General features: G+C 43.9%; 1 protein-coding gene across 1 annotated transcript in view; it reads right to left on the minus strand.

Annotated features, from left to right (window-relative positions):
• The window catches only part of TIMP3 (TIMP metallopeptidase inhibitor 3), a 63,793-nt gene that overhangs the window by 12,067 nt on the left and 25,354 nt on the right, over positions 1–26,372 (minus strand). The window contains exon 2 of the mRNA XM_027872406.1: positions 3,607–3,689. Within this exon, the coding sequence (XP_027728207.1) occupies positions 3,607–3,689 (83 nt within the window). The remainder of the gene's footprint in view (positions 1–3,606; positions 3,690–26,372) is intronic.

The following is a 26,372-nucleotide window of genomic DNA, read 5'->3' on the forward strand; positions in this document are numbered from 1 at the left end:
GAGAGTGGAGAATGCCCAAGCTAACCTCTGACACATGCTGCCATCCTGACTGAGGATACAGTTTGCAGATGACTTGTAGACTTCTATGAATGGAAGGGGGTTTCTATTTGGGGAGTACCTTAAACTGAGGAACTCACAAGCCTAGGCATAAGAATAACAACAGTTGATACTCATGTAGCATTGTACTAGTTACAAAGTACCTCACACACATTAAGACGAATCATAGAAAAATAAAGTAGACAGAGTCTTAAGACCCCAAAGACCTGGATTCAAATTCTGCTCTAGACATACACGAATGTATGACCCTTGGCAAGTCACTTGATCTGACTCATCTAGCAACTCCTCACGACTATAAAATGCAGAACAAGTGCTTTTCGGAATTGGTGAAAGGAGTTTTCCTCTTCTGGGAGTTCCCTATTCCTATGACATCATAGGTTCAGGTTCCATCACTTAAATTATCTCATGTGAGCCTCATTACAACCTTATGACATACAAAGCGTTATTATCCCTTTTACAGATAAAGTAAATTGAGGCCAAAAAACAAAGTATCTTGACCAAGGTCCCAAAGCTATGAAATAATGATGGAAGTTCAATACTGTATCCAGGGGTCCTTGACCTGAGGTCTGTGAACTTTTTAAAAAATTATTTTTGCTAACTGTATTTTTTTGGGGGGAGGGGGGAAGGCAATCAGGGTTAAGTGACTTGCCCAAAGTCACTCAGCAAGTAAGTCAGAGGCCAAATTTGAACTCAGGTCCTCCTGACTCCAGGGTCAGTGCTCTATACACTGCACCATCTAGCTGCCCTGCTAAATGTATTTTAAGAGAATCAGTTTCCTTTGTAATCCTATGTATTTTGTTTTATGCATTTAAAAACGCTGCTCTGAGAAGGGGTCCAGAGACCACCCAACTCACCAAAGGGGTCCACGAAACATAGACTAAGAATCCCAGCTCTAACTTCTCAGTTGATGAGAGGGTGTGAGTATTCCCTCCACACATTCACTAATCAATTGAGTAACTTCTTGGGCATAGTTCCAAATTGTTTTCCAGAGCAGCTAGACCAATTCACAGCTCCACCAACAGTGTATTAAAGTGCCTGGTTTCCCATGGCTCCTCCAACATTTGTTTGTTTTTTTTTTCCTTTTTTGTCAACTTTCCCAATGTGATGCAGATGTATTCATCCACAAGCATTTATTAAGCACCGACTGTGTGCCAGTCGCTGTGCTAGGCTCTACAAGGGCACCCCCAGGAATTCCTGACCTGAGGCTTTCTAGGAAGACTGACCCAAAGCATGAGGGACTTTCAATGGACTCTCTGTTATTGGTCAGATTCATTCGAGGACCAACCCACCTCCATTTCCAGCCTAAGTCTGCCCCAGTCCAGGACCTCCCATTTCTAAGGCCCACAAAGCAGGGAAGGGTACGGCCGTGGCCACTCTGGTCCCAAGGGAGCTTCGTCCAGCTCTCCTCCCAACAGCTCTCAGGAGCACCTCATAAAACAAGGGATTGCTATGGAGCAGGCATTTCTGACCCTCCGCTTTGTCTAATCTGTTTCAGATTCCCTCTGACCACTGCCAAGGCCTTTAAAAGGGGGGGTGGGGTAGGGCTCCCTCAGCTTGTTTTTCCCAGCTGCCCCACACTAGCCCCCCCCCACCACCCACACTCCCTCATCACTGCCGCCTTCTACAAAGATATAAACTAGTCTCAAGACAGGGCTGCTTGGGCCAAGGGAAGCAAGCCAGGGCAGATTTTTAACATTACATAACAAGAGGTCAATGGGTATGTCCAAAAATTCAAAAAATAAGATTTGATGAAGCAGGTTACATGAAATCTGAACATAAGGAGAGGAATGCATTCCAGAAGCGTCCCCATCCATCCACTTACCACACCAGACCATTTGCAAAGACCCAACAAAAAGAAAGGAGTCCTTCTGAGAATGGCTCGACACCCCCACCCCCAAATCTAAATCCCTCAAGATTTAGCCAGCTCAAAGCCTAGTTCTTTTTTTCATTCATTCACCAGCTATTTGTAAACCTCCTCTATGTGAGTGTGAAGAAAGGCCAACATGGTAGGGTAGATGGAAGGCCAGCCTTGGGGTCAAGAAGCCCCTGGTCAAGTCCTGCCTCTGATTCATTGCTGATTATGTAACCACAAAGTTACCCAACCTCTCGGTGTCCCCAGACAACTGTTTATGACTACAAGTTACAGAGAGGTTGCTGATTTGAAAAGGTAGAGGGGAGTTTTCAGCGTAAAACTCCCTACAACGATGAAATCTGAGATCCAGAGGGAAAAAAAGTATGTGTGTATGTATATTTATATATTTACATGTTTATGTGTGTACATCTATATAATAACAATAATAATAATAGCAAGCATTTATATACTTTGAGGTTGGCAAAGTCCTTTACATATGTTAATTCATTTAGCCCATAAAGGCCCATGATGTTAAGACACAGACCTTGCCCCATAGGAAACTTGGCCGATTTTGGGACAGGGAGTGGGAGTGGTAACTTCCTCTCTGAATACATCAATCAGTGAAAAAGCATTTAAAAAGTAAGCCTTACCTTAGCTACTCTGATCGGGACAATGATCCAAGACAATTCGGAAGGACTGGTGCTGAAAAATGTTCCCCCCTTCCCGAAACAGAAGGGATGCAGTCCAATTTTTTAGCCTTCTCTTTTTTTTTCATACAACATGGTTAATATGGAAATATGCTTTACATAATTTTGCATGTATGACTCACATATTGTTTGTCTTCTCAGAGGGTGGGAGGAAGGGAATTGGAACTCCAAAAAAAACTTTTAGGGGCAGCTAGGTGGCGCAGCGGATAAAGCACCGGCCCTGAAGTCAGGAGGACCTGAGTTCAAATCCGGCCTCAGACCAAACACTTTGACACGTACTAGCTGTGTGACCTTGGGCAAGTCACTTAACCCCAACTGCCTCACTACAAAATAACCAAACAAACAAACCTTTTAATGAATGTTAAAAATAAATCAATCATTTTAAGAGTAAAATACAAGTAAGGTTTACTATGTGCTAAGTACATAGAATGTGGAATAGAAGCCCCTTTCGGGCAAAACCATTTTTTTCTCCTTTGTGTTCCTAGCACAGATAGCATAAGAGAGGATCTGGACCCATGATTTCACTGGCCCAGGGAACCCTCGGACAAAGACACTCCCTCTAAGAACGAAGGTCTGCCACCTTCTCTTACCTTAGAGCTGTCTAGAGATCTCAGACATAAAGCGAGTGTTGGGCAATAGCTACAGGTTGAGTTCCCATGTGCAGCACGTAGTCTGAAGCAAAATTCGAGCTCAGTTCTTCTGACTCCCAAGGCCTGCCTCTAAAGCACCAGGCCATCTGTGGTCACACAGTTCATTAGCAGCTGAGCCAGATCTATGGATTCCCAGTTGAATATTGCTTCCATGACGCCACCCTTCTCCGGCTTGAGAGATACTCAGCCGGAGTATCTCTCATAAAGATAATAAATTATCTTTATTCCTCCAGAAGGATGGAGGGTTAGGGTTGTACATGCTTGGAGACCAAGTATAAATAAAAGCCAGAGCCATGCTTAAGGAAAGGCAGACCCCTCTCAGAGGGCCAACCTCGCTCACCTTCATCTGCTTGATGGTGTATATCAGCGTCCCAAAGGGTCCCTCCTTCACCAGCTTCTTTCCCACCACCTTGGCACGGATCACTGCAGAACAAGAGAAAAACATGGGAAACGATATTTACTAGAGGCTTCCAATGCCAGAGAAATGAACTCCACACCCCACTGGCATGTGTCTCAGGGTGAGGTCTCCAGCCCCGAGTTTCTCTGGAAATCCATTTGTGTTTTTGGAGCCAACTGGAAAGATGATTTTGTTTACATGAGCAAAGACTTTGAAAAGGGTGAGGAGAAAGGGAAAACTGGCATTGTCCAAGTTTATTCCACAAATAAGTCATAGCTTTGTACCTCGGCTTTTCTCCCTGGACAGTCATGTACCCTTGTGGCTCTTTTACTGCTTTTAAAAAACTGGATCTCAGTCCCACTGACCCCTCACCCTTCTTTCCAACCTCCTATGAAGCAATGCTATGTGGATCCCTTCCTGGCTCCTGAGCTGTAGCACAATGAAAACCTTTCATGGGATCATGGGTCTGGAGCTGTGAGAAACTTCAGGGTCCAATGAGTTCCACCCACCCATTTTACAGAGGAGGAAACTGAGATCCAGGAAAGGAGAGTGATTTTGAAGCAGGCTTTGAACCCAGGGGCTCTGACTCCAAAAATCCGCAAGGGGATCATAATAAAAATATTTATTGCGCTTTAAAGTTTCTAAAATTGCTTTTCTCACAATTGAAAGATAGTATGGTATTGTGGGTTAGCATCCAGAAGACCCGAGTTCAAATCCCACTTCAGACACTAGCTATGTGGATCTTAGTCAAATTGTTTAACCTCTTTGTGACTCAGTTTCTTCATCTGTGAAAAGAGGGGTTTGGACTCCATAACCGGCCTCTGGGGTCCCTTCTAGCTAACTCGATGATCCTATATACTCTAGGAAATAAGGATAAATAGTCAAGAATTATTGTCCCCATTTAATAGGTGGGAAAATAGAGTCCCGGGGAAGTTAGAAGCCTGGGTCATAGCTGATAGTATCAGAGGTGGGACTCAAACTCTGACCTAATTCTATAATATCCCACTGACCCTCCTTTATACTATTATTCTTTTTTCTTTCCGATTTGATCGTCATTTTTAACCTCTTTTCTCTACTTGCCCCACAGCCACCATCCTAATCCGCTTCCTCCCTGCCTTCTCTCATTCCCCTGCTGCAGCCGGGCGCCGTCCTTTGCTCCTAGAATAAATACTCCCCCAAATAGAGCTGTCATGTCATCTCCTCCTCAGCAGCCTCAAGAGATTTCCTGCTACCTGTCATATCATATCTAAACTGACATTCAGGCTTCCCATCAACTGGGCCCCCTATGTTTATGTAGCATTTTAAGGCTTACAAAGTGGTTTGCAGTAAGGAAGTACTGTGGTGCTTGCTGTAAAACGGGCAGGCACTGGATTTAGAGGCCTGAGACCTGGGTTCAAATCCTGCTACCTATGTAACATTGGACAAGATTAAACCTCAGTTTTTGATCCGTCGGAGAGAAGGTTGAACTACAGCCTTCAAAGTTCCTTCCAACTTTAGATCAGTGACTATAACCTCCCTGAGCCTCAGTTTCCCCATATGTAAAATAAGGTTAGGCTAACGGCCTCAGAGGCCTCTCCCAGTTCTCAAGTCTTTGATTTAAGTTCCTGGACAGCCCTCTGGCTTTGGAAACATCACTTCCCCATGAGCCTCAGTTTCTTGTAAAATTGGAACATTTTCATATTCTGTATATCTCACAGGGTTACTGTCAGATAGATTTGAGAAGGATTTTGGAAAGTATAAAGAGTAACCTAGATGCAAGCTGAGTTTATAATCCTCCACACACGCCCTGCTAACGAGGACAAGACCTCAGTGGTCCCGAGGGCAGGAAGGGGGCGTCGGCATCGGCAGTGTAGACTCATACACAATCCTCCACTTGGGTAAATGGATTCTCCCGAGGTTATGCTAAATGCACAGTCGGCCAGACGCCACCCAAGACCCCCAGTGAGTCTAAATCCACCTAAGTGGCTGTCGGCAGCACCTCCACATCTCAGCGTCTACAAGGACTCATCTCTAAGGCAGCTGGAAGGGTAAGAAAGCCAATGGCAGGCTGTAACGGGGAGGATAGCCTAGCCTCGCCTCCCCTTCCTGCCAGGCTTTCATGACCAGTTATTTCTTCATTTCAGCTACAGGGACAGCCATCACCACCACCCCTCACCTTCACATGGTACTTTGTTACAAAACAATCACTGAGTAAGCAGCTACTAAGAACCTACTATGTGTATGAGACAGTAGAAAGTCAGGGGGCCTAAATTCAAATCCTGCCTCTGACCCTTAAGCACTGGGATGACCTTAGGCAAGGGACTTAACCTCTCTGAGCCTCAGTTTCCTAATCTGTAAAATAAGGGAGTTGGACAAGAGCGCGTCTGAGGTTCCTTCCAGCTCTGAATCTGATTCCTACATGCTATCTGGGACTCAGTTTTCTCATTTGTAAAAAGAAACTGGATCAGATGCCTTCTGATATCTTTTGTTAACTCTGCATCTCCAATCCTATGACCCAAGACTCAGTTTCCTCATCTGTAAAATGGGGGATTAGGACTAGATGCCTCTAAAATTCCCTTCCAGCTTTATAGCATATCCTACGATCCTATGACCTTTACCTCCCCAAAAGCGCTTACAGTCTCAGTTTCCCCCTCCGTAAAAAGAGGGGGCTGGGTCAGATGACCTCCAAGGTCCAGTCTGGCTCAAACATCTATGATCCCCAATATCCCACTAAATGCAACTTACTGTATCGGGCAAAGGGGGAGGAGGGTATGTGTGATAAAACTTCCTGATCCCAAAGAAAAATGAGATCATACAGACCCACAAATCAGCAAAAGCCCTGGCCAAGAAAAGGAAAAAGCACCAAACTCAAGTTTTTCTTCATTTGCTCCCCTCCCAGCAGGGCTCGCAAACAAAGTCCTTCCCAAAACAACATTTCACTGGTTTTCGAGTTACAAAAACCACCCCTCTGCTATCTACTAGCTCTCTGGCCATGGCCAAGTCAAGCTGACTCTGCATGTTTCCAAGGCAAGCCTAGAACCCAGGGCTCTAGGTCCAGCTCTCTTTCCACTTTTGACTTTATATTCACAGCCCTTAACACAGTCCCTGACACAGAGTCCATATCTAATACTCTTTGAAATCCACTGAATTAAAATAATATGATATTTGATATCTCAGCCCAAAGCTCTCAGATTAGCAAAAAATGGAAACTGAGGCTGGAAGATCTGCTCCCCAGAGGAGCTGGAACTTGATCACAGTCAGCCACCAAGGGGCAGAACTGGGATCTGAACCCCAGGAGGTTCTGACTCCAAGCCTAGTTCTCTCTGCTGGTTCTCAGTCCCAGCAGGAAGGGGGAGGGGAGGTGGGAGAGGGCGTTGCTTTGGCACTCTCCTCCTCTATAAAATCATTACTTTATTGACTTTAAACCTCCATGTGGACTGCAGGCAGCCCAGGCTTTGAACAGAAATGGAATTCTGGTGGCAAACACAGCCCCACTGCCAATGTGCCTATTAGCCTGTTTCCAGAGGTTTTCCACATGCTATGAATTAGCATATTCAAAGGGGATGCAGATACCCAATGAGCGGCTGCATCTCCCCGCTCCCCCATCTCCCCCATCTCCTCGTCGATTGAATCCAGACCTCTTTTACTAGGCTTTATAATTGAATTCCCATTTCTCCAGCAGTCTAGGGGGCTAAAAGGCCACCTACTCCAACCCCCCAAACAGCATTTCCCCTACACGAGAACAAGTTTGAGTCTAACTCTGTCTCCGTTAAAATACACCCACCTAAAAGACTCCAGCTTTTCTTTATCTGCTCACATAGGGACGGGTAGAACATCAAACCTCCTCCATCCACCTTGTGAATTAATCATGCCTTCTTACTTTTTCTTTTCTCCAGCCTTTCTCCAGGCTGCCTGATATGTCCTCTACCCTCATTTCTGTCTCTTAATATCCCTGGGATCCTTCAAGATAGACCTCAAACACCACTTTTTATGTGAAACAAGTCCTCCCCCCTCCACTAAATAAAAGTGTATTTATATTTTGGGGGGGGGGGAGCTAGGCAATGAGGTTAAGTGACCTGCCCAGGGTCACACAGCTATTAAGTGTTATGTGTCTGAGGGCAGATTTGAACTCAGGTCCTCTTGACTCCAAGGCCAGAGCTCTGCGCCACCGAGCTGCCCCTATTATTCTTTATCTACTTATGCATGCATATTGTCTCCGATGGCAGAATACAAACTCCTTGAGGGCAGGCATCGTTTTTGTTTTTGTTCCTGTATCCCCAGACCCAGCACAGTAGGCACTGAATGAATATCAGGCACCAGAAATGCATAGGCAAGAATGAGAAGTTACTGTTTTGCAGGAGTTACCTTTTCTTGGGAAGAGCTATGGAAGAGACAAAATTGCAGCCTTCAGATATTTGAAAGGTATCACGAGGAAGAGCCTCAGTTTCCAACTAGGTAGGATCACTTCCCAACAATGAACTGTCCAGCAATGCAATCAGCCACCTTGGGATTCGCACATTCCCCTCTTAGGGTCTTAGAATTTCAAATTTAGAGCTAGAAAGGCTCTCAGAGGTCATCTGAGCCAACCCTTTCATTTGTAGACGAGGAAAAGGGTGTCCAGAGACGACCGTTTAACTGACTCGCCCGATATTTGAACCTGCCCAGGAATCCTCTGAGCAAGAGACCACATTATAGCTTGTTGGGGATTTTTGCTGAAGGGATTGTTGATCTAGAGTGCTTACAAGGTGTCTTTAGGTCTACCTCTAAAAAGACTAGAATTATAGTAATATGTTAGGTTTTGCTATAGACTCACATTATAATACTCACCAGGGAATCCAACTTGGGAACTCAAATTTCATGTCACATTGTTTAAAAAACAGGATAGCAATGACAGCTCCAACCAACCCCTTCGCAATAGTGGGAGGTCCATATTGCACATGTTTTAAGATTTTTTTCAACGTTCTGATCATTTTTGCTGATTTCCCCCCCTCTTTTGTCTTTTAAAAATATTATGTGTTGTATAACCTGAATCAGATTGCTTACTGTTTCAGGGATGGGGGAGGGAAGGATAGAATTTGGAACTGAAAAGTAAACAACCAATGTTAAAATTTGTTCTTACGTGAAACAGGAAGGAAATAAAATATTTTTTAGAAATTTTAAAAATATTATGTGTTATGTGAGATGACTCTGCGAAAAGACGGAGGAACATTATGATTAAAAAAAGACAATATAAATTTATTTTAAAAATTAGAATAGCATTTTTAAAAAGGAAGGTGGTGGGGGAGATAATTTAATTTTTGCTTCTTTTGGAAAAAGTTGAAGGTATCACTCATCAAAAACACTAAAGAGCCTGTGTTCTCATTTCCTCTCCTCTTTCTAGAATTTTTTCTTAACTATCAATGACCCTGATTATTTCCTACCTTTCTAGACCAGTTGGTAGGCTTAGGACATGAAGACATCCCCCCCCTCCCAACTATCCCTGGACCTGGGCATACTTTTGTGTTTCTACCTAAAAGACATTCTTAACCAGGAGACCTGCAAGCCCCCAGAAAACCAAGAGTGCCGAAGAGGTTTCCTAGCTGTCTAATTTTTAAAATGACTTACATCTCTCCAGATTTTTTTTCTTTTTTGTGTGTTTGGGTTTATTTTTAGCTTCCTGAGTTTTCTTCTGTGCCCCAAAAAAAGACCCTGCTTAAATAAAACCAAGATTAATATTTTTACTTAACGGAAAGAGTTCGTCAGTGAGGCTTTGAATTTCCAGGTTTATCTTTTATACTAAGTGCATATTAAATGCCTGATCTCAGCTTTGAAACCCACAACTAAAAGAGGGAGGGTGGAGTGCTCTGTGAAACTACAAGAGTCAGGAGCCTTCCTGCTAAACTTGGATGGGATATTGGAAAGGTTAACTGGACTTTAAGCCTACAACTCTTCCTCCTGCTCAGATTCCTTCTCTTTTTCCCTCTTTCCCTCCTTCCACTGGCCTGGGTTGTTCCCTAACTTTCTACTTGAGGATGCTTACTAATAATAAGCCTGTGCCACCTTGCACAAGTCCCAGCCTGACTGTGCCTCAGTGTTCTCATGGGTAAAATGAGGAGGTTGGACTTTACAGTTCAAGATGGACCTTACAATTCAAGACCTCTGATCCTAAGAGAAACAGGCAAGTGAGGATAGCCCCAATGTTTCAAGACCCTCCCTCTCTCCAGGAGATGATCGATCTCAACTGTTACCTTGACTCAAAAAGAAATAATCAATGAAAAAAATCCAATAAACAGTCACTCCCCACCAGTGGCCTCCTTGGAATGTCTCTAAAGTTCCCTAAGGATCTAGGCTCTAAAGACTGACCATCTGAAGGGACAGACCATTTCCAAGCCTGGGTTTGATTTTCTTTTTCTTTTTTTTCCATTCTATTACAGAGGGAGAGCTGGAAAGCGCAGGCTCAAATTAAGTTAAGTTCCTTGCGCAAATTGGTACAAATATCAGGCATTTTCTTAGTCTCAAAATCCTTCTCCTCCAACATCAATCAGTAAGCATTTTTTAAGTACATAAGTAATAGTAACAGATGCCTTCGGCAAGCCTACATTACATGGTGGGGGGGGGGGGTGTGGAAAGAACCATCTTATACCAAGAAAAGTAACTGCAAAACTACTTGGGGTGGGGGGAGGGTATTAGCGGGTGCCAACAAGTTAAAGAATCAGGAACGGCTTCAAGGAGAAGGTGTGACCTGAGCTGAGGCTCTGAAGGAAATTAGGGATTCAACGAAGCAAGAAATTCACTCAGTAGGTGCTTGCTGAATTGAATTAAATTATCTTCTCCAGGCTAAAATACCCTCAGTTCCTAGAACATTTATATGGCATGGTTTCAGATTGTCCTTAGCATCCCAGCTTTCCTCCTCTGGAGGTGTTCCAACTTGTCAAAGTCCCTCCTAAAATGTGGTGCCCAGGACTGAGCCCAAGGCTCCAGATGTGGTCTATAGGGCTATGATCTCATTCAGTACTATGAAATAAGAAATGGTACTATCCTGGGGCATTGAGGATTGCAAAGCACTTACATACGACACCTCATCTGATCCTATCCATACAGTAAAGACTAAAGGGATGATCTTCATTAGTTTAAAATAAATGGATTTTTATATAAATTTATGTATAACATTTACTTATTTATAAAATTATTTATATTACTTATTAAATACAATTTTATTTATAATATTTATTAAATAATGTATTTATTCATATAAATGAGTGATTTACACCCAGGGTCATGAAATGAGGGTGTGAGGCAGGATTCAAACCCAGGTCTTCCAAACTCAAAAGTCTAGCACTCGGTCCACTGCCACGCTCCCTCTCTGACATAAGTTGCTACCTTCAACGAGCTTACATTCTCCCGGCAAGAAATAACATGTGCAGAGATCAAAGAATGGCAGAGCCAGGGCTCACCAGTACCTCCAAGGCCAACTCCCCTCATTTCAGAGGAGGAAATATGGGCCAGACAAGGGGAATACCCCCAAGGATACTCAGGGAGGATTTGAACCCAGGTCCTCTGTGTCCCAACCTAGCTCTATTTGTACTGTGCCGTGCTATCTCATAGGCGCTGAGAGGGACCTCAAAGGTCATCTAATCTAACTGGATCACAAATTTTACCGAGGAGGAAATGGAGGCTGACACAGGAAAAGTGAGTTCCCCCTTACTACCTACCTAGTAGTAGAACTCAACTTCTGACTCCACGGCCAGCGCAGCTGATGAGGCAGTGACTAGAGTGCCAGGCCTGGAACCAGAAAGACCTGAAACACTTACTAGCTGTATGATCCTGGGTAAGTCTCTTCAACTCTGCCTCAGTTTCCTCAACTGTAAAATGCTGAAAATAACAGTACCTATCTCAAAAGTTGTTGTCAGAATCCAATGAGATAGATTTATTTTTAAAAAGTGCTTCGCACAGTGCCGGGCACATAGTAGGCACTTAATAAATGCATATTCCCTTCCTTTCTCCAGGATTCTTTCCACTGTAACTATTGACCTTAATCCTCTTCAAAGTTCCCCAAATCTCTAGAAAGCTGCTGACCCACACTCGAGTTCAAGTCAGACTCAGGAGGTGTGCGTTTACTTTCCGAAGCTCCAGTTTCATCAACGAGGATCTAGCAGTAAGCATCGAGGGGTGCTCCAGCCATTCCCCACCCTTCTCTCCACCCCTGTCCCTTCCTGGGCTCCCATTACGGGCCTGAGAAATTTTATCCCACACAAGTGGTCACAGAAATAGCCGCATATTTTTAAACCGCAGTCCCTTTGAAGCCCTGCCCAGAAAAACACACCGTGGGGACAAGAGTTTCTCAGAACTTGGGAGTTTCGGGTCCTGGGTCTTTTGGTGGGGCCAGGGCCCCCGGCAAAGTCTCATACCCATGTGTCATTTTAATTTTCTTTTTTAAATGTTGGCGGGCTTAACTGTGATAACTAAAGCCTGTTCTGTGCCATCCAGAAGACACCTTTTCTTCCTAAATTATCTCCAAATTCTCAGATGCTCACGTCACGGAATATCTGTTCTTACAGCATATATTAGGGGGAGGGCAAAAAGATCTTCCTTGTGTTTTAGATTCAACAGCATGGCCAGCCAACAAGGAATTTATTTACTATAGTTACTAAGGAGGCAAGGAGTGACACATAAATAACTTCTACCCATGGAGTATCTTGTAATATATATAATATATAATATTAATAAATACATATAATAGTAATGTTGATATTTATTGTTACATCATATTAATAGAATATTAACTATAATAGCAGGTGTGTACATTATCTTATTTTAATATAAATAATTATTATATTAACTAATATAATATTTAATTATGTCTATATCTTTTTTCAACATTTCTTCTTTTAACTTTCCTGAACCTAGCCAAGGCCATGGAACTGAGGGTGGTGCTGTCTGGACGAGACACAGCTGCTCCTCTTTCCCTGGTTTTTGTACCTGCCACATCCCCAGGCACTGACCCAAGGCTCGGTTCCCCAGGGGCAAGGGTAAGAAACAGATGAGGATGGGAAGTCTTTTACTTGAACTCAAAAGATTCTAAGAAGCCTCAACAGTCATGGATTGGGAGCTGAAAGGGAGATTAATAATCATCAAATCCAAGGCTTATCTAGGAGTTAGTTAAGTGAATATTTTCCCCCAATTTTGATAACTTTATTTCAACATAACTGGCTTTCTTCGTAATCCTGTGTATCTTCTTATGCATCTAAAACACATTCTGAGAAGAGGCTTCTTCAGAGTGGCAAAGGGCTTCATAACACACACACACACACAAAAGGTAATGAACCCTCACTCTAATCCAACCCCATCACTTTACAGTTAAGGAAACTGAGGTCCAGAAAGGTCAAGTAGTCTGACCAAGGAACTTCCAAATCTGGAGCCATGAGCCTAAGGCCTGACTTGCTTCCAAACAAAAATTGGTTGGTCGTGCTAAGACATGGAGTGATTTTGAATGATTATGGTCTTACAGACAGAGTGTTGGGCTTGGAGTCAGGAAGACCTGGGTTCAGATCCTATCTCTGACAATTACTAGGTATAAATAACCACGGGCATTCCTTAATTTCTCTGTGCCCTCAGTTTCCTCATCTGCAAAAGAGGGGTGATCATACCTGTAGGGCCTATTACCCCATAAGGCTGCTGTGACATTCAAAATGTAATAATTGATAGGAAACAGTTTGGAAATTTGAAGACACCACACGTCATTTGATACGAGTGGTATTCTTAGGCCTGCTCTAATGTAATCCAGGCTCTTGGGAAAGCCCCAGGTTCGTTTCACGGCTGACCTAATGTACCCCTATTGAGGCAGTCACAGCCTAACCTGTGCGGGCTTGTAGGCTGTGTTCAGGCTTGCTGGAAGCCAACGCAAAAGAGATGGCCACCGCCGAGGATCTCGTTACAGCGCCTAAAGGAGGGACAGCTCGGTCAATGGTTTGCACGCACTTGGCTCGCACCCCGTTCCTGGAGGGAATCATCGTCCCACTGAGCCAATTCCCACGACACAAGACATCTGGAGAACATCCGACCTCAACCACCATCACCGCAGACTCATCCGCTACCTAGTTAGCTACCAGGATAAACACTCCAGTGGCCCGAGGCTGGTCTCCTAAGCAATGATGGAAGGGATGAATTGCCCTGTGGGATGTCAGAGCTAGAAGGGAGCCCACCTCAGGTTATCTGGTCCAACCCCTTCACTCTGAGAACCAAAAAGATAAAGTTCCTTGTCCCAGGGTAAAAGCTAGGGGCAGAGGCCATGTTTACTCATACTAAACAGAGCTTTTCAATGATAGTTAAGAGGTGGTGTCCTGAACAGAATCCTAGATTTGGAGCCAGAAGATCTTGGCTCTTGGCTCTGCTGCATGCCTATATGACCTTGGGTTAGTCACTCTCCTCACCCCGCCCCATCACCATCTGCAGGATAAGCAAAGATGGACGACTAAATTCAGTTCAACTCAAGAAATAATTAAGGAGCAGCTACTACCATGAGCAAGGGACTATGCTAGATGCCTGGGTGTACAATGACAAAATAAAAGTCCTAGCCTTGCAGAAGATTCCATTCTGAGGGACAGATGGTTCCTAAGGCCCCTTCCAGTTCTAGAACCATGATCCTGGGTGCTCCTTAGATCACTCATCATGCCCATTAGATCACCTCCTTTCAAAAGGGGACTCCTGTCACTTTGGGGGTACCTGCTATATATGAGTGAGTACCTTTAGCCCACCCCATATGTCAATTGGTTCCCACTTCTGACTTGAGTTGACAAGAATTATGTAGTATTATTTCATTTATTAATTATATTAATTTATGATGTATTATTGTATTGATTTTTTATATTTGATGTTAATAAATTCTAATTTATTACTATTAGATGCTGCCTTTAAAACAAGGGTACAAGAAAAAACAAAGCAATGCCAGGAAATGGAATTACTATCAGGGAGGTTTTCTCTAGCCTAGTATCATGTGACTTAGGCTAATAATAGCTAGCATTTAAATAACACTTTAAGGTTTGCAAAGAACCTTTCCATACATTATCTTGTCTGAGACATGCAATAACTCTGTAAGATAGGTACTGTTCTTATCTGCATTGTACAAATGGGGAAACGGAGGCTTCGAGCAGGCAAGTCACATTGTTAGCAAGTGTCTAAGGCAGAATCTGAACTCGGGTCTTCCTGACTCCAAGTTCAGCGCTCTATTCACTATATCACCTAGCTTCCGTACGTGCCCTGGATGAAGAGAACGGCATTGACCACAAGGGAGCAAAGACTATATGATTTTTTTAGCCATCTTTACGTTAAAATTATTTTTTTAAAAACTAGAACCACAGTAACAGGAGTGAGCATAGGAAATATTTACAATGTGGCTATGGAGAAAAGGGAGGGAGAAACTGTTAAAGTCTACTACTACCAGTTCCCAGACCATGTCTTTACCTAGGCATCTAGGGTGAAACTGGGTAGAACCAGAGAGCACACAAGTTTTCCTTTATCAGCAATAGATAGATAGATAGATAGATGGATGGATGGATGGATGGATGGATGAATAAATATGCATGTAAATAAATGAATAAAAAAATAAATATATAGATGAATGAATGAACATACATATAAATAAATGAAAAGATGGAAGGATAAATAGATGAATAAATATGCATATAAATGAAAAAATATATAGATGAATATACATATAAATGAATGAATTAAAATTAATAGATGAGTAAATTAATGAATAAATATATATAAATAAATGAATAAATGGCTGGATGGATAGACAGATGGATGGATAGAAAGAGAGATATAGATATGGATATCTATCTATCTACGCATACAAACAGACAGATGGACCAATCTTGCCCCTGCAATGACCAGAAGAAGGAAGGTGAAAATTGAGAACTAAACGCTGTCCACAGGTAAGGTGGGTCACGAAGAAGTGAGCGTCCAGAGCAATTCCTCCATGTTTCTGGAAGAGCAAAGCCCATAGATTTAAAAAGATACTCAACTTCAACAGCAGTGATATCTTATTATTCTCTCTTCCTTTTTCAGTTCAGGTAATTCCTCATCTTATTGCCCTTCCACACCCATTTTGCCTACAAAGAAGACAAGCCTTATCTCTGTCCTGAACCTCTGAAATACTGGAAGTATCTTTCCTTCCCATTGCACCTCCAATTGGTGAGACCTATAAAGGCTATTTCATTCTGAACAAGGAACTGTAATTGGTGGGGCAATGGAATACGTACTGCTATAGCGAGCGAGAAAGAGAGAGAGAGAGAGAGAGAGAGAGAGAGAGAGAGAGAGCACGCACAAGTGCACTGAAGTTCCAAGGGGTAGTAAGTACTAGGGAGGCCAAATCACACCCAGCCGAGGCAGTAGTTGTTTATACACACAGGGAACTAGAATTATCCCATCCAGAAGGAATGAGTAGTAATCTATTAATTGTAACAGTAATAATATATTCATGGAACAATCAAGACACATATGCCTGGGACGAGACAAATTACATACACATTCTTACTATCTAAACTTAAATGTGAATTCCGAGTGGGCCTTGTATACCTCACCCAGTCTTCTCCAAGACTATACGCTTTTTCACCAATCTCCTTGCAAAGGCCCTGGAATGGGAAATTCAGAAGAAGCATGTCTGGCTATAGTTGGGCCAAACATTTCCATATGCAGGAATGAGGGGGAGAAGAAGGCAAGAGGGGAGGATAATTGATGGTCCGCAGACTGTCTATAAAGTCACAGGATCAATTTTAGGCAAGACCAGACACTGACCTTGCAGTCAGTCAACTGGACTTTAAACTTCCTTCTACCTCTAATGATCAAGGAATAATGACATAAAACCAATTAGAATTCTCTTTCAAGTAATACACCCTGGCAGGCAGAGACTTAGAGTCTAGTGATGCTGGCAATGACAGTGACAGATGTCTGAACTGCCTTAGATCCTATTGGGGTGAACAACCTTCAGAGCCAAACCCCATCAGTAAACAAGTAAGAAAAATCAGTCTCACTATTTATCACACCTTGATTCAATCCAAAACAGGATTTCCCAGCTTAGTCACCTTGTCTCCTAATGACTTTTGGCTGCTTCAAAAACTAAAATAAAATAAAATCCACCTTCCAAGGACGAAAATTTGCCACCACTGGATTGATCCAAAGAATATGCCACCCACAAGGCCTGAAGCATTTCCCAAAAGAACTGAGCAACAGAAGCACCTCTGAAGTGAGTACCTAGCTTCTCACGTGGATACCTTGAAGATGACCACACTCTTTTGGGTAGGAAAGGGAGAGGGAGAAAAGACTGGCTATTTATCAACAATTACCACTCACTTTTTTTATCTAGAATTACTACTCACTTTTTTTATCTAGAATTACTACTCACTTTTTTAATCTAGAACTACTACTCACTTTTTTATCAACTACTCACTTTTTTTTATCAAGAACTACCACTCACTTTTTAATCTAGAATTACTACTCACTTTTTATCTAGAATTACTACTCACTTTTTTATCTAGAATTACTAGTCACTTTTTTATCTAGAATTACTACTCACTTTTTAAATCTAGAATTACTACTCACTTTTTAATCTAGAATTACTACTCACTTTTTTATCTAGAATTACTACTCACTTTTTGATCTAGAATTACTACTCATTTTTTGATCTAGAATTACTACTCACTTTTTTATCTAGAATTACTACTCACTTTTTTAATCTAGAACTACTACTCACTTTTTATCAACTACTCACTTTTTTTATCAAGAACTACTACTCACTTTTTAATCTAGAATTACTACTCACTTTTTTTATCTAGAATTACTACTCACTTTTTTTATCTAGAATTACTACTCACTTTTTTATCTAGAATTACTACTCACTTTTTTTATCTAGAATTACTACTCACTTTTCTCTCTACATGAAATGGTCTTGGGCTCTATTCTCCCAAATTGCTAAGGCTATACAGCCTTTTGAAAACATGATCCTTAGAGCACAAGAGAATTATTCACTTTCCATCTTTCCATGTTGGTTCCTTGGGTCTGTTCTATTTGACCTTGGCTAAGAGACTTCGCCTCCAGGGGCCTTGGGTACTCTAATTATCCCCATTTCACAGTTGAGGAAACTGAGGCAGACAGAAGCTATGTGACTTGCCCAGAGTCACACAGCTAGTAAGTAAGTGTCAAGTGTCTGAGGTCAAATTTGAACTCAGGTCCTCCTGACTCCAAGACCAGAGCTCTATCCACTGCGCCACCTAGCTGCCCCATAGAGGGGGTTTTCTCAACAAGAATTCCCTATCGCTGTTGAGACCACAAGTATCTACCAAAAAGTGGAGGCAGTAGATCCCACAAATTTCTGTGCACTATCCTAGTAAGGCAAAGCATGTGAGTATGGCTCATCCATAATGCGCTTTGAGATCCTTGGAATGGAATGAAAGGCAAGCTTGGATTCCTTCTCTGTTGAGTGGTAAGTAGGATCTGACATACAGGCCAGACTCTGAGCCCAACCTTGTTCTGACCTCCATTCTCAGATCTAGCAACATCACCCACATCCAGCTCCGGAGGTTCTGGTTTTAAAACAGAAAGCATATTCAATCATTTTCACTCGGGTGGTGCTTTTTCTCTTGCCTCCTCAGCCCTGCCAGTAGCCCCCCCCCCCCCCCCCCCCCCCCCCCCCCCACCAAAATAAACCAAACAAACCCTGCCCGACCACATGCCCACAGGAGATCATGGTGTCCTGCCCGTGCAGGCTTTACTTTGTGCCAGCTGTGACTGGTCAGCACGATTTGCAGGCAGGAAACACCTTGAAGGATGTGCTCAGCAAAGCCAAAAGGCGGGGATTTCCAGAACCTCTGGGGGGAGGAGGGGAAAGAGAGGGGAAGGGAGGGGTCTGCCTCCTAGCACCTATCACATGTCCTTGGCACAATGTACGTGCTGAAGAAATGTTTGCTGGATTGGATATGACAAGGATTCTGAACTCTGCATGTGTCCAGGACTCCTCTGGCAGTCTGGGGAAGTCTGTAAGGACCCCATCTCAGAATCATGTTTTTAAATAATTGAAGGAAATGCTAAAAAGTCGATTAGAGGCTAGTGAAAATAAAGTTAACTTTTTGCCCCCACTCAAGTTCTTCTAAGATGCCTTGAAATCTGTCTGGGAGCAGCTTAAGAACCCCTGGGATAAGACATTGAAATCTCCCTTCCTGGAATTTACAATCTAGTAAGCTAAAGTGCAGTAGAATTAGTGGTTCAATCAATCCCAGGCAGCATCACAATATCCTTTTTTTTGGGGGGGGGGGCTCGAGAGTGAAGAGAAAACCCAGCATTTTTCAGAAATGCTAATTAACAGTCACATGAACCGACCCCTCAGTTTTGAAAACTCCCTCCCTCCTCACACAAGTACCATTCTACAAGCAAAAGCAGAAAGTTTAGACAGGCCTAATGTCATAGGTTGATATGAGATTGATGTGAGCAAATCCTACACACACACACACACACACACACACACACACACACCCCTCTTCCTCTTGGGAGTTGCTCTGCAAGGCCAGGATAGACCCCAATGGTGATCCACAATGAGCTACTAGACATATCTATTTACATCATTCTCAGAAGCACCCAAAAAGATTGGGTGCTTTGGATTGGGTGTATTGGATGGTTCCCATCCCCCAAAAAGCTGGGCTTCCCATCCATGGAGGGGCAGAGCTAGGAACGAAACCAATTAGAGGCCAATTGGAACCGGGTGTAGCTCTTAATGAGCTGAAGGTCTGCTGCGGTAGACTTCATTGCCTTAGGGACACCTACTGCCTGGCGGAAAGGAGGCAGGCATGGATCACTAGCCAAGTCAGGAGGTGACAATATGGAACAGAAATCAACTCTTACAAAGAAAAGATGGTCCTCTCACTCTGTGTCTCTATTTTAATGAAGTGCCAATTGGGAACCAGCTGTGTAAAAAAGCTTTCCTCCATCCCGTTTGGAAACAATTAGAGCTTTTGTTTCCCTAGTGATCAGGGACAGGGAGCTGGGACGTGATTCCTTTGAAATGGCCCTGGCAGTGAAAAAGGGAATGCGTGTGAAAGGTAGCACTAGTTTCATATCCAATATGGCAGAGGGCATCCACCTTAGGGCATGCTCCTCTCTTCCCCTTGGAGTGATGCTCAAGTGAAAGGGGCTTTTCCCTCCTTGGTTCTCCTCACTTTGTTTGCAGCACGCACAAGACCACGAGGAAACAGCAGAAATTTCAGCCAGCTATCTCCCAATACCAAGTTCAAGCTCAAAACCAAGCCAAGAAACAAGCTGGTGGGCTCCCCCTCATCTTCTCCCTCCCTCTCTGGGGTGAAGGACTGGGACTGATTTATTCTGGTCAACCCATGTTCCAAACTGACATTCCCATGTGTTTCTCCTCTTTCTCTCTTCCCTCACTCCCTGCCAGACATTTCCCTCCATGCATTGACCACTACACCAAGGTGGTGAAAGAAGCCTTTCCTGAGGCCCCAAGAGAAGATGAATTTCCTACGATATTATCTTCCCCAAACTAACAGGGCAGCTAAGTGGTGCAGTGGATAGATAGTGTGTCAGGTCTGGAGTCAGGAAGACCCGAGTTCAAATCCAGCCTCAGACACTTACTAGCTGGATGACCCTGGGCAAGTCACTTCACCCTGTTTGCCTCAGTTTCCTCATCTGTCAAATGAGTTGGAAAAGGAAATGGCAAGTCACTACACTATCTTTGCCAAGAAAACTCCAGATGGAGTCACATAGAGCCAGATACAACTGAAAAGTGATTGAACAATAAACTAACATGCTTTCCACCTAAATCAATGATCCCAAAATGATTTTCCTAAAGTTTACATATAAGCCCACCCATATCTCAATAAACTCCTATTACCACCAGGATGAAATACAAAATCCCCTGGCATCTAACCCAGCCCTTTCCTCTTCATTCCTCACCACACACTAGTATTCTTGCGGTTCCTTCCCCCCACAACTCTCTATCTATCCCACACCTGGAATGCTCTCCCTCCTCACTTTCACCTCTTACCTTTCTCCAGTTTCCTTCACCTTCTACAGGAGGCCTTTCCCTCTACCAAGAAGTCTGATGGCTCATAGAATGGCTCCATCTCTATATACCACTTTAAGGACTAAAAAGTACCTTTCTCAAAACCATCTCATGGGGTAAGGAGTGCAAGTTATCATAATCCTCATTTTACAGATGATGAAACTAAGGCTCAGGGAGATGAAGTTATGTATCCTGCCCTGGACTACTTTCTAATTGTGTGTTGTTGTTGGGTTTAGTCAAGTCTGACTCTTTGTGACCCCATTTGGGGTACTGTTGGCAAAGATATTGGATTGCCATTTCCTTCTCCAGCTCATTTTACAGATAGGAAACTGAGGCAAACAGGGTGAAGTGACTTGCCCAGGGTCACACAGCTAGGAAGTGTCTGAGGTGAGGTTATGAGTCAGGAAGGAGAGTCTTTCTAACTCCAAGCCTGGCACTCTATCCACTGTGCCACCTGTGTGGCAAATCAGTACCCAGGCCTCAGTTTCCCCATCTGTAAAATGAGTGGAGGGGGGGACTAAATGACCTCGAGGGTCCTTCCAGACCTAAATCTCTGATCCCAAGAGCACAGTGCTTCAGTTAAATTCAAGCCTGCTCTCTGGTCACAACCTGTAACTACTGAAAAATCCCCAAAAGCCAGCTGCTGGCAAGATGTCCAGATTCCCCCAGTATCCTGTATCCTAACCCTGAGGATCTCCGACATGCATTTTTGCTTAAACCAACAGATATAAAGAGAATTCAGTCCTTCCTTAACCAGAGACATGCTCTAAATGCCTGCAGCATTCACAAGGCTCAACTTCCATCCACGTCTGCTTTGATCACCTCACCTCCCAGCATCTTCTAGTCCTGGGTCTATCTGTCCACAGTAACAAATCAAGTCAAGAAGCCTTTTTTTAAGCTCCTATCATGTGCCAGGCATAATGGCCGATTCCATCATGAGTTCTCAGCTGCATTTCTGCCCTCAGGGACCGCAGGGCTCCCTCACAACTTGTGCCGTATAGATTTCAAGGACACAGCGCAGGATGACAATCTCCACCCTGCTGAAGATGGTAGGCTAAGCAGCTGTCATGGCCCAACACAACTCACACATTTGACTGAAGGAGGTATGGGCGGGGGCGGTCCTCAAGGCTGTGCCCTGCTCCATTTTTCCTGCTTGTACCGGACCTGAGAGTAAGGCACAGCAAGCATGACAGGGGAGCCAATGGACATTTGCAGACTTACCGTCTTCCTGGCCAGAGATAGCTTCTATTGACCTGTTAACTCTAGGCAGATTCCTAGGTGGGGAGAATCCACCAGGCTAAAGAAATGAAGTTTCAATAATTCGGAGCTTAAGGTACCTGGCAAGCCTTGGAATGTCAATGAATGTCCCCCCAGTAACCATCACTTAGAGATCATAGGTTGAGGACTGGAGGGGACCTTAGTGGTCTTGTCCAACCCCTTCATTTTATAGACTAGAAAATTGAGAACCAGGGAGGTTCTCTACATAATACTTAAAGCTGGGAAGACCTGAGTTCAAATTCTGACTATTAAACATGAGCTTGTGACTTACTCAGTTTACCCGTGAAATTAGAACATTGGACTCAATGGCCTGTAAGGATCCTTCTGGCTCTAAGTCTGGAACTCTGATTCTTCCAGGCTTAGCTCATCCCCACCTACAAGGTAAATCTTAGAACCTTAGGTGAGAAGGGCAATGATTCAGGCTTAGGGGATCTGAATATTAAAGCCAGCTCCTGCTTACTGCGTCTGTAACCTTGACCACGTCCCTTAAGCTTTGTGGGCCTCAATTCCCCATCTGAAAGACAAGGGGCTTGACCCCAAGGGTCTGCATTTAGAGTTGTCCTAAAGCTAAGACCCCATAATCTACCATGTTGCTTATTTGTCTCCTTTGAAAATTTTGGGTCTAGGACCTACAGGAAGGAATCTTCCCCTTTTTATATATAAAGAAGCCGAGAGCCCAAAGAAATCAAAACACTGATTAGCCCCAGGCCATGAATTGCCATGACGTGATATAATGAATGAAGACCAGAGTTCAGGTTGCCTTCATCCAAATATACTATTCTTTTCATTGCATCAAGCAGGGGCCCCTCACTTTCCAATGTCCGCCCATCTATCTCTGCCACTGAAATTGGACTTTGAATAGAAAAATTACAACCAAGCACACCTGCCTGGTACCAGGCAAAATTGTGGTACCGTTGCTTTTTCAACAACATGTATCTTGGCCTAGTAAACAGAAGACCATCCTAGTGGACAGAGAGCCTGCCTCGGGGTCAGGGAGACCAGGGGACCAAGTCTGTGTGACTGTGGTCAAGTTACTTCAAACGTCAGTGTCTCACACAACTATCTAAAACCCATAAGTCACAAAGACATCCATGTATGTGGAAGTAGGACAGGTTCCCTATAGGGCGTTCCTTATGTTGATGAATAAGTCTGAGACCTTTCTCCCAATTGCAATCTGATAACAATAAATAACATTTGTATAGATTTAAGGTTTGCAAGCAGTTTGGCATACATCATCACAACAACCTATGAGGCAGGTAATATTATTCCTCTCAATTTAGAGAGGAGGAAACTGAGACCCTGAAAGGCTTGATAACTTGCCCAATGTCTCACAGTTGGGATGTACCCTCAGGCAGAATTGGAACCCAGGTCTTCCTGACCCCAAGTCTGGTGCTCTCCCTTCCATCCAGCGCTGCTTCTGAACAAGACACACATCCACAGAAGGGCCCGATATGGTGACAAAGAATGCTTCTCTTTCTGACCCCTCCTCTTCCCTCCCTCTTCTGCCTCATGCAATGCAAGTTGCTATTTCCAAGTTACAAGGCCTGTATAAAGAACCAGGGACAGATGAACACATGGAAAGGCCTCCCCCTGACCCTAATCACTGACGTAGTAAAATCAGAGGCTAAGGCCTCGCCTGTAAAACCTAACACAGGACACACCGGGTCCCTCCTGACCACCATGTGCTGTTAGCAATTTACAAAGATATCTGGGCTCTACTAGGAAGTCAGAGAGAAAAGGGTCATTTCGAGCCAAAATATGCCTGCAGAATATTCAAAGCCTCCTGAGAAAGAGAGGACACTCTCTACAGCAGAGTTGGAGCTTGAACGGACTTCAGACCCCCTAATCCAACCCTTTCTTTCCCCAGTACAACAAACGTATTAAGTGCCTACTATGTGCCAGACACTAGAAATACAAAGATTAAAAAAAAAAAAGAAACATTCCCTGCCCTCAAGGGGATTGCATTCTACTGATGTAGTAATTCACCCAGTTGAAAAAGAAATTGCTTTGGAGAGTCTGAGAACGTGGGTTTGAATCCCACTTACTACCTGTGTGGGCAAGACATTTTACTTCTCCTTTGAAAAAGAGGGGGTGGGTCTGCAGCGCTTCTCAGCCTGTGGGTTGCTGTTGAGACTCAACAGGTTTAGAAGCGCTGGTGGAGAACCCCAAGGCCACTTCCAGCACTGGGTCTGTGATACAGCCCTGATGGAACCTAGTTCTCCTGATTCATTTCCGTCCTCCCTCTACTATGAAAAGCTGCCAAAGATATTATTCATATCATTTTCTACTTTCATTTTAACAAACAGCAATCAAATGCTTGACACATGCAAAGCACCAAGTGCTTGTTTCTCAAAAAAAAAAAAAAAAAGGAAGGAGGAGAAGGAGGAGGCTGTGGGAGTATGTGGGAGGAACTGTCCCCCTTCCAATTTGGATGATTCCTTCAACATGAAGAAAGCAAGCTTCTCTCTAGCCTTGGACAGTATCAGTGAGGTCAGTCACAGACTAGAATCCATCTGCCAAAAGGCATTTATTAAGCACCTCGTATATGCTAGGCAATGTGCGAGTCACTGCAGATTCAAAGACAAAAATGTACGGTCCCTTTGCCCTCAAGAAGGACATGTCGTCAGTAAATTTAAGATAATTTGGGGCCAGGGAAGATTGTAAGAGCTGGCTCCTCATGGAGGAGGTGGAACCATGGAGGAGCTGTGCTTTGAACACAGAGATTCTAAGAGGTGGAGGTGAGGAGGGAGGGCATTCCAAGCATGGGGGCCAGCCTGGGGCAAAGGCATGGGGATGGGAGACTTGTGTCACCCTGTGAACATAAATATTAACTCACTTTATGCCTAGGGCAATATGCAATAGTCCCTAAGGACCACGTGGTTCCTTCCTCTACCTTTAAAGAGTTTATTTTAGAAGAAAAGCTATGAATTCAATCACATGAGAGTTGTGGGTGGGAACGGGAAGGCCAGCTTGGCCAGGGGAGAGTGAGTGAAGGGCAGTGTTGAACATGAAGGCTTTAAAGTCAGGCCAGCTAGAGCCCAGGGGTGAAGGAATCTAAGCCCTGAAAAGCAGCTTGTATTTGACCCTACAGACAAGAGAGGGCCGCTGGAGTTCTAATCAATGCACTCACCTCATTTGACATACAGAGGTAGCAAACAGAAGTACTTTCTATAGTTCAAGTGACCTGCCCAAGGTCATACATCTAATAAGGGACAGTTGGGGATTCAAATTAGATTGCCCTGACTTCAGGTGCAGCATTCTTTCCAATACATCGGCCTGGGTCCAATCCATGATGGCTGAAGGTTCTGCGAGTGCCTCTTTCTCATTTTTCCATTTGTGGCTATTTCTGCTTCTCCACCCCCTCTGCCCCTCCCCCACAGCCAGCTCTCTGCTCTCCCTCAGGACCCCTGCTGACCATTTGTGGGCAGGAGCTGATGTCTATCACATGACCACTTATATAAGCCACTTTGGCAGCTGAACCAAAGCAGGTCTGGTTCATGTACAATCTGCTGGGGAGCCAAGCTGAGAAGACCCCCCCCTTACATACACATACACACACACACCTTCCCTCAGTCCACCCATCCACCCAAAGGCCAACTTTACATCCCTCGGGGTCAGTCCCCGTGCCCTCTGGAGACTCCTTCCAAGGCCAGGGATGTCCCTGTTCCCAGATATTCGAGGGGAGAGGGCCCTAAGCAATCTTCTTGCCATTTTACAAGGGAGGAAATGGAGGCCCAAGAAGGGAGGGACTTGCTTCAATTTACATAGCTTTGCCTCCAGGCTCCCCATCCAACTTTCCAGCACGGTCCTGCTGCCTGCAAAATGCTCCAGGAGGCAGAAGAAATCCCATTTTATGGGTAACAAGCATAGTCCAGCTGCAGTAACGATAGGGCCCTGGGACTAGAGACCACAACAGCTGCTTAAAACCTCCCAAAAGGAACAGGAAGGAAAAAAAAAAAGACATGCTCAAAAGGATGAGGAAAGGATGCTAGTGGGCTCCTCTCAGCTCTCTGACAGTCAATCAAAAAGCATTTATTAAGAACACCTACTATGTGCAATGCACCATTCAGATTTTGAGAGATGCAAAGGAAGGCAAAAAAAAAAAAAAAATAGAATCCCTAATCTCAGAGAGCTCACAATCTAATGGGGGAAACAACATGAAAGTAACTGTGCATATGAAAGATATAGTCAGCCAATAAGCACCTACTATGTTCTGGGCCCTGTGCTAAGCAATAAAGAGGAAAGGGCTTTAAATGTCAAGGAGAACATCGGTGAGGAAGGAGAAAACCATAGGCCAAGGGACAGGACCCCTCAAGGCAGAGATGCTGAGGTCATCATTTTTGGGGGGGGGGGCCTAGGCAATCAGGGTTAAGTGACTTGCCCAGGGTTACACAGCTAATAAGTG

Source organism: Vombatus ursinus, unplaced genomic scaffold (genome assembly GCF_900497805.2).
Source record: "Vombatus ursinus unplaced genomic scaffold, bare-nosed wombat genome assembly UNPS02003292.1, whole genome shotgun sequence".
Taxonomy (NCBI): domain Eukaryota; kingdom Metazoa; phylum Chordata; class Mammalia; order Diprotodontia; family Vombatidae; genus Vombatus; species Vombatus ursinus.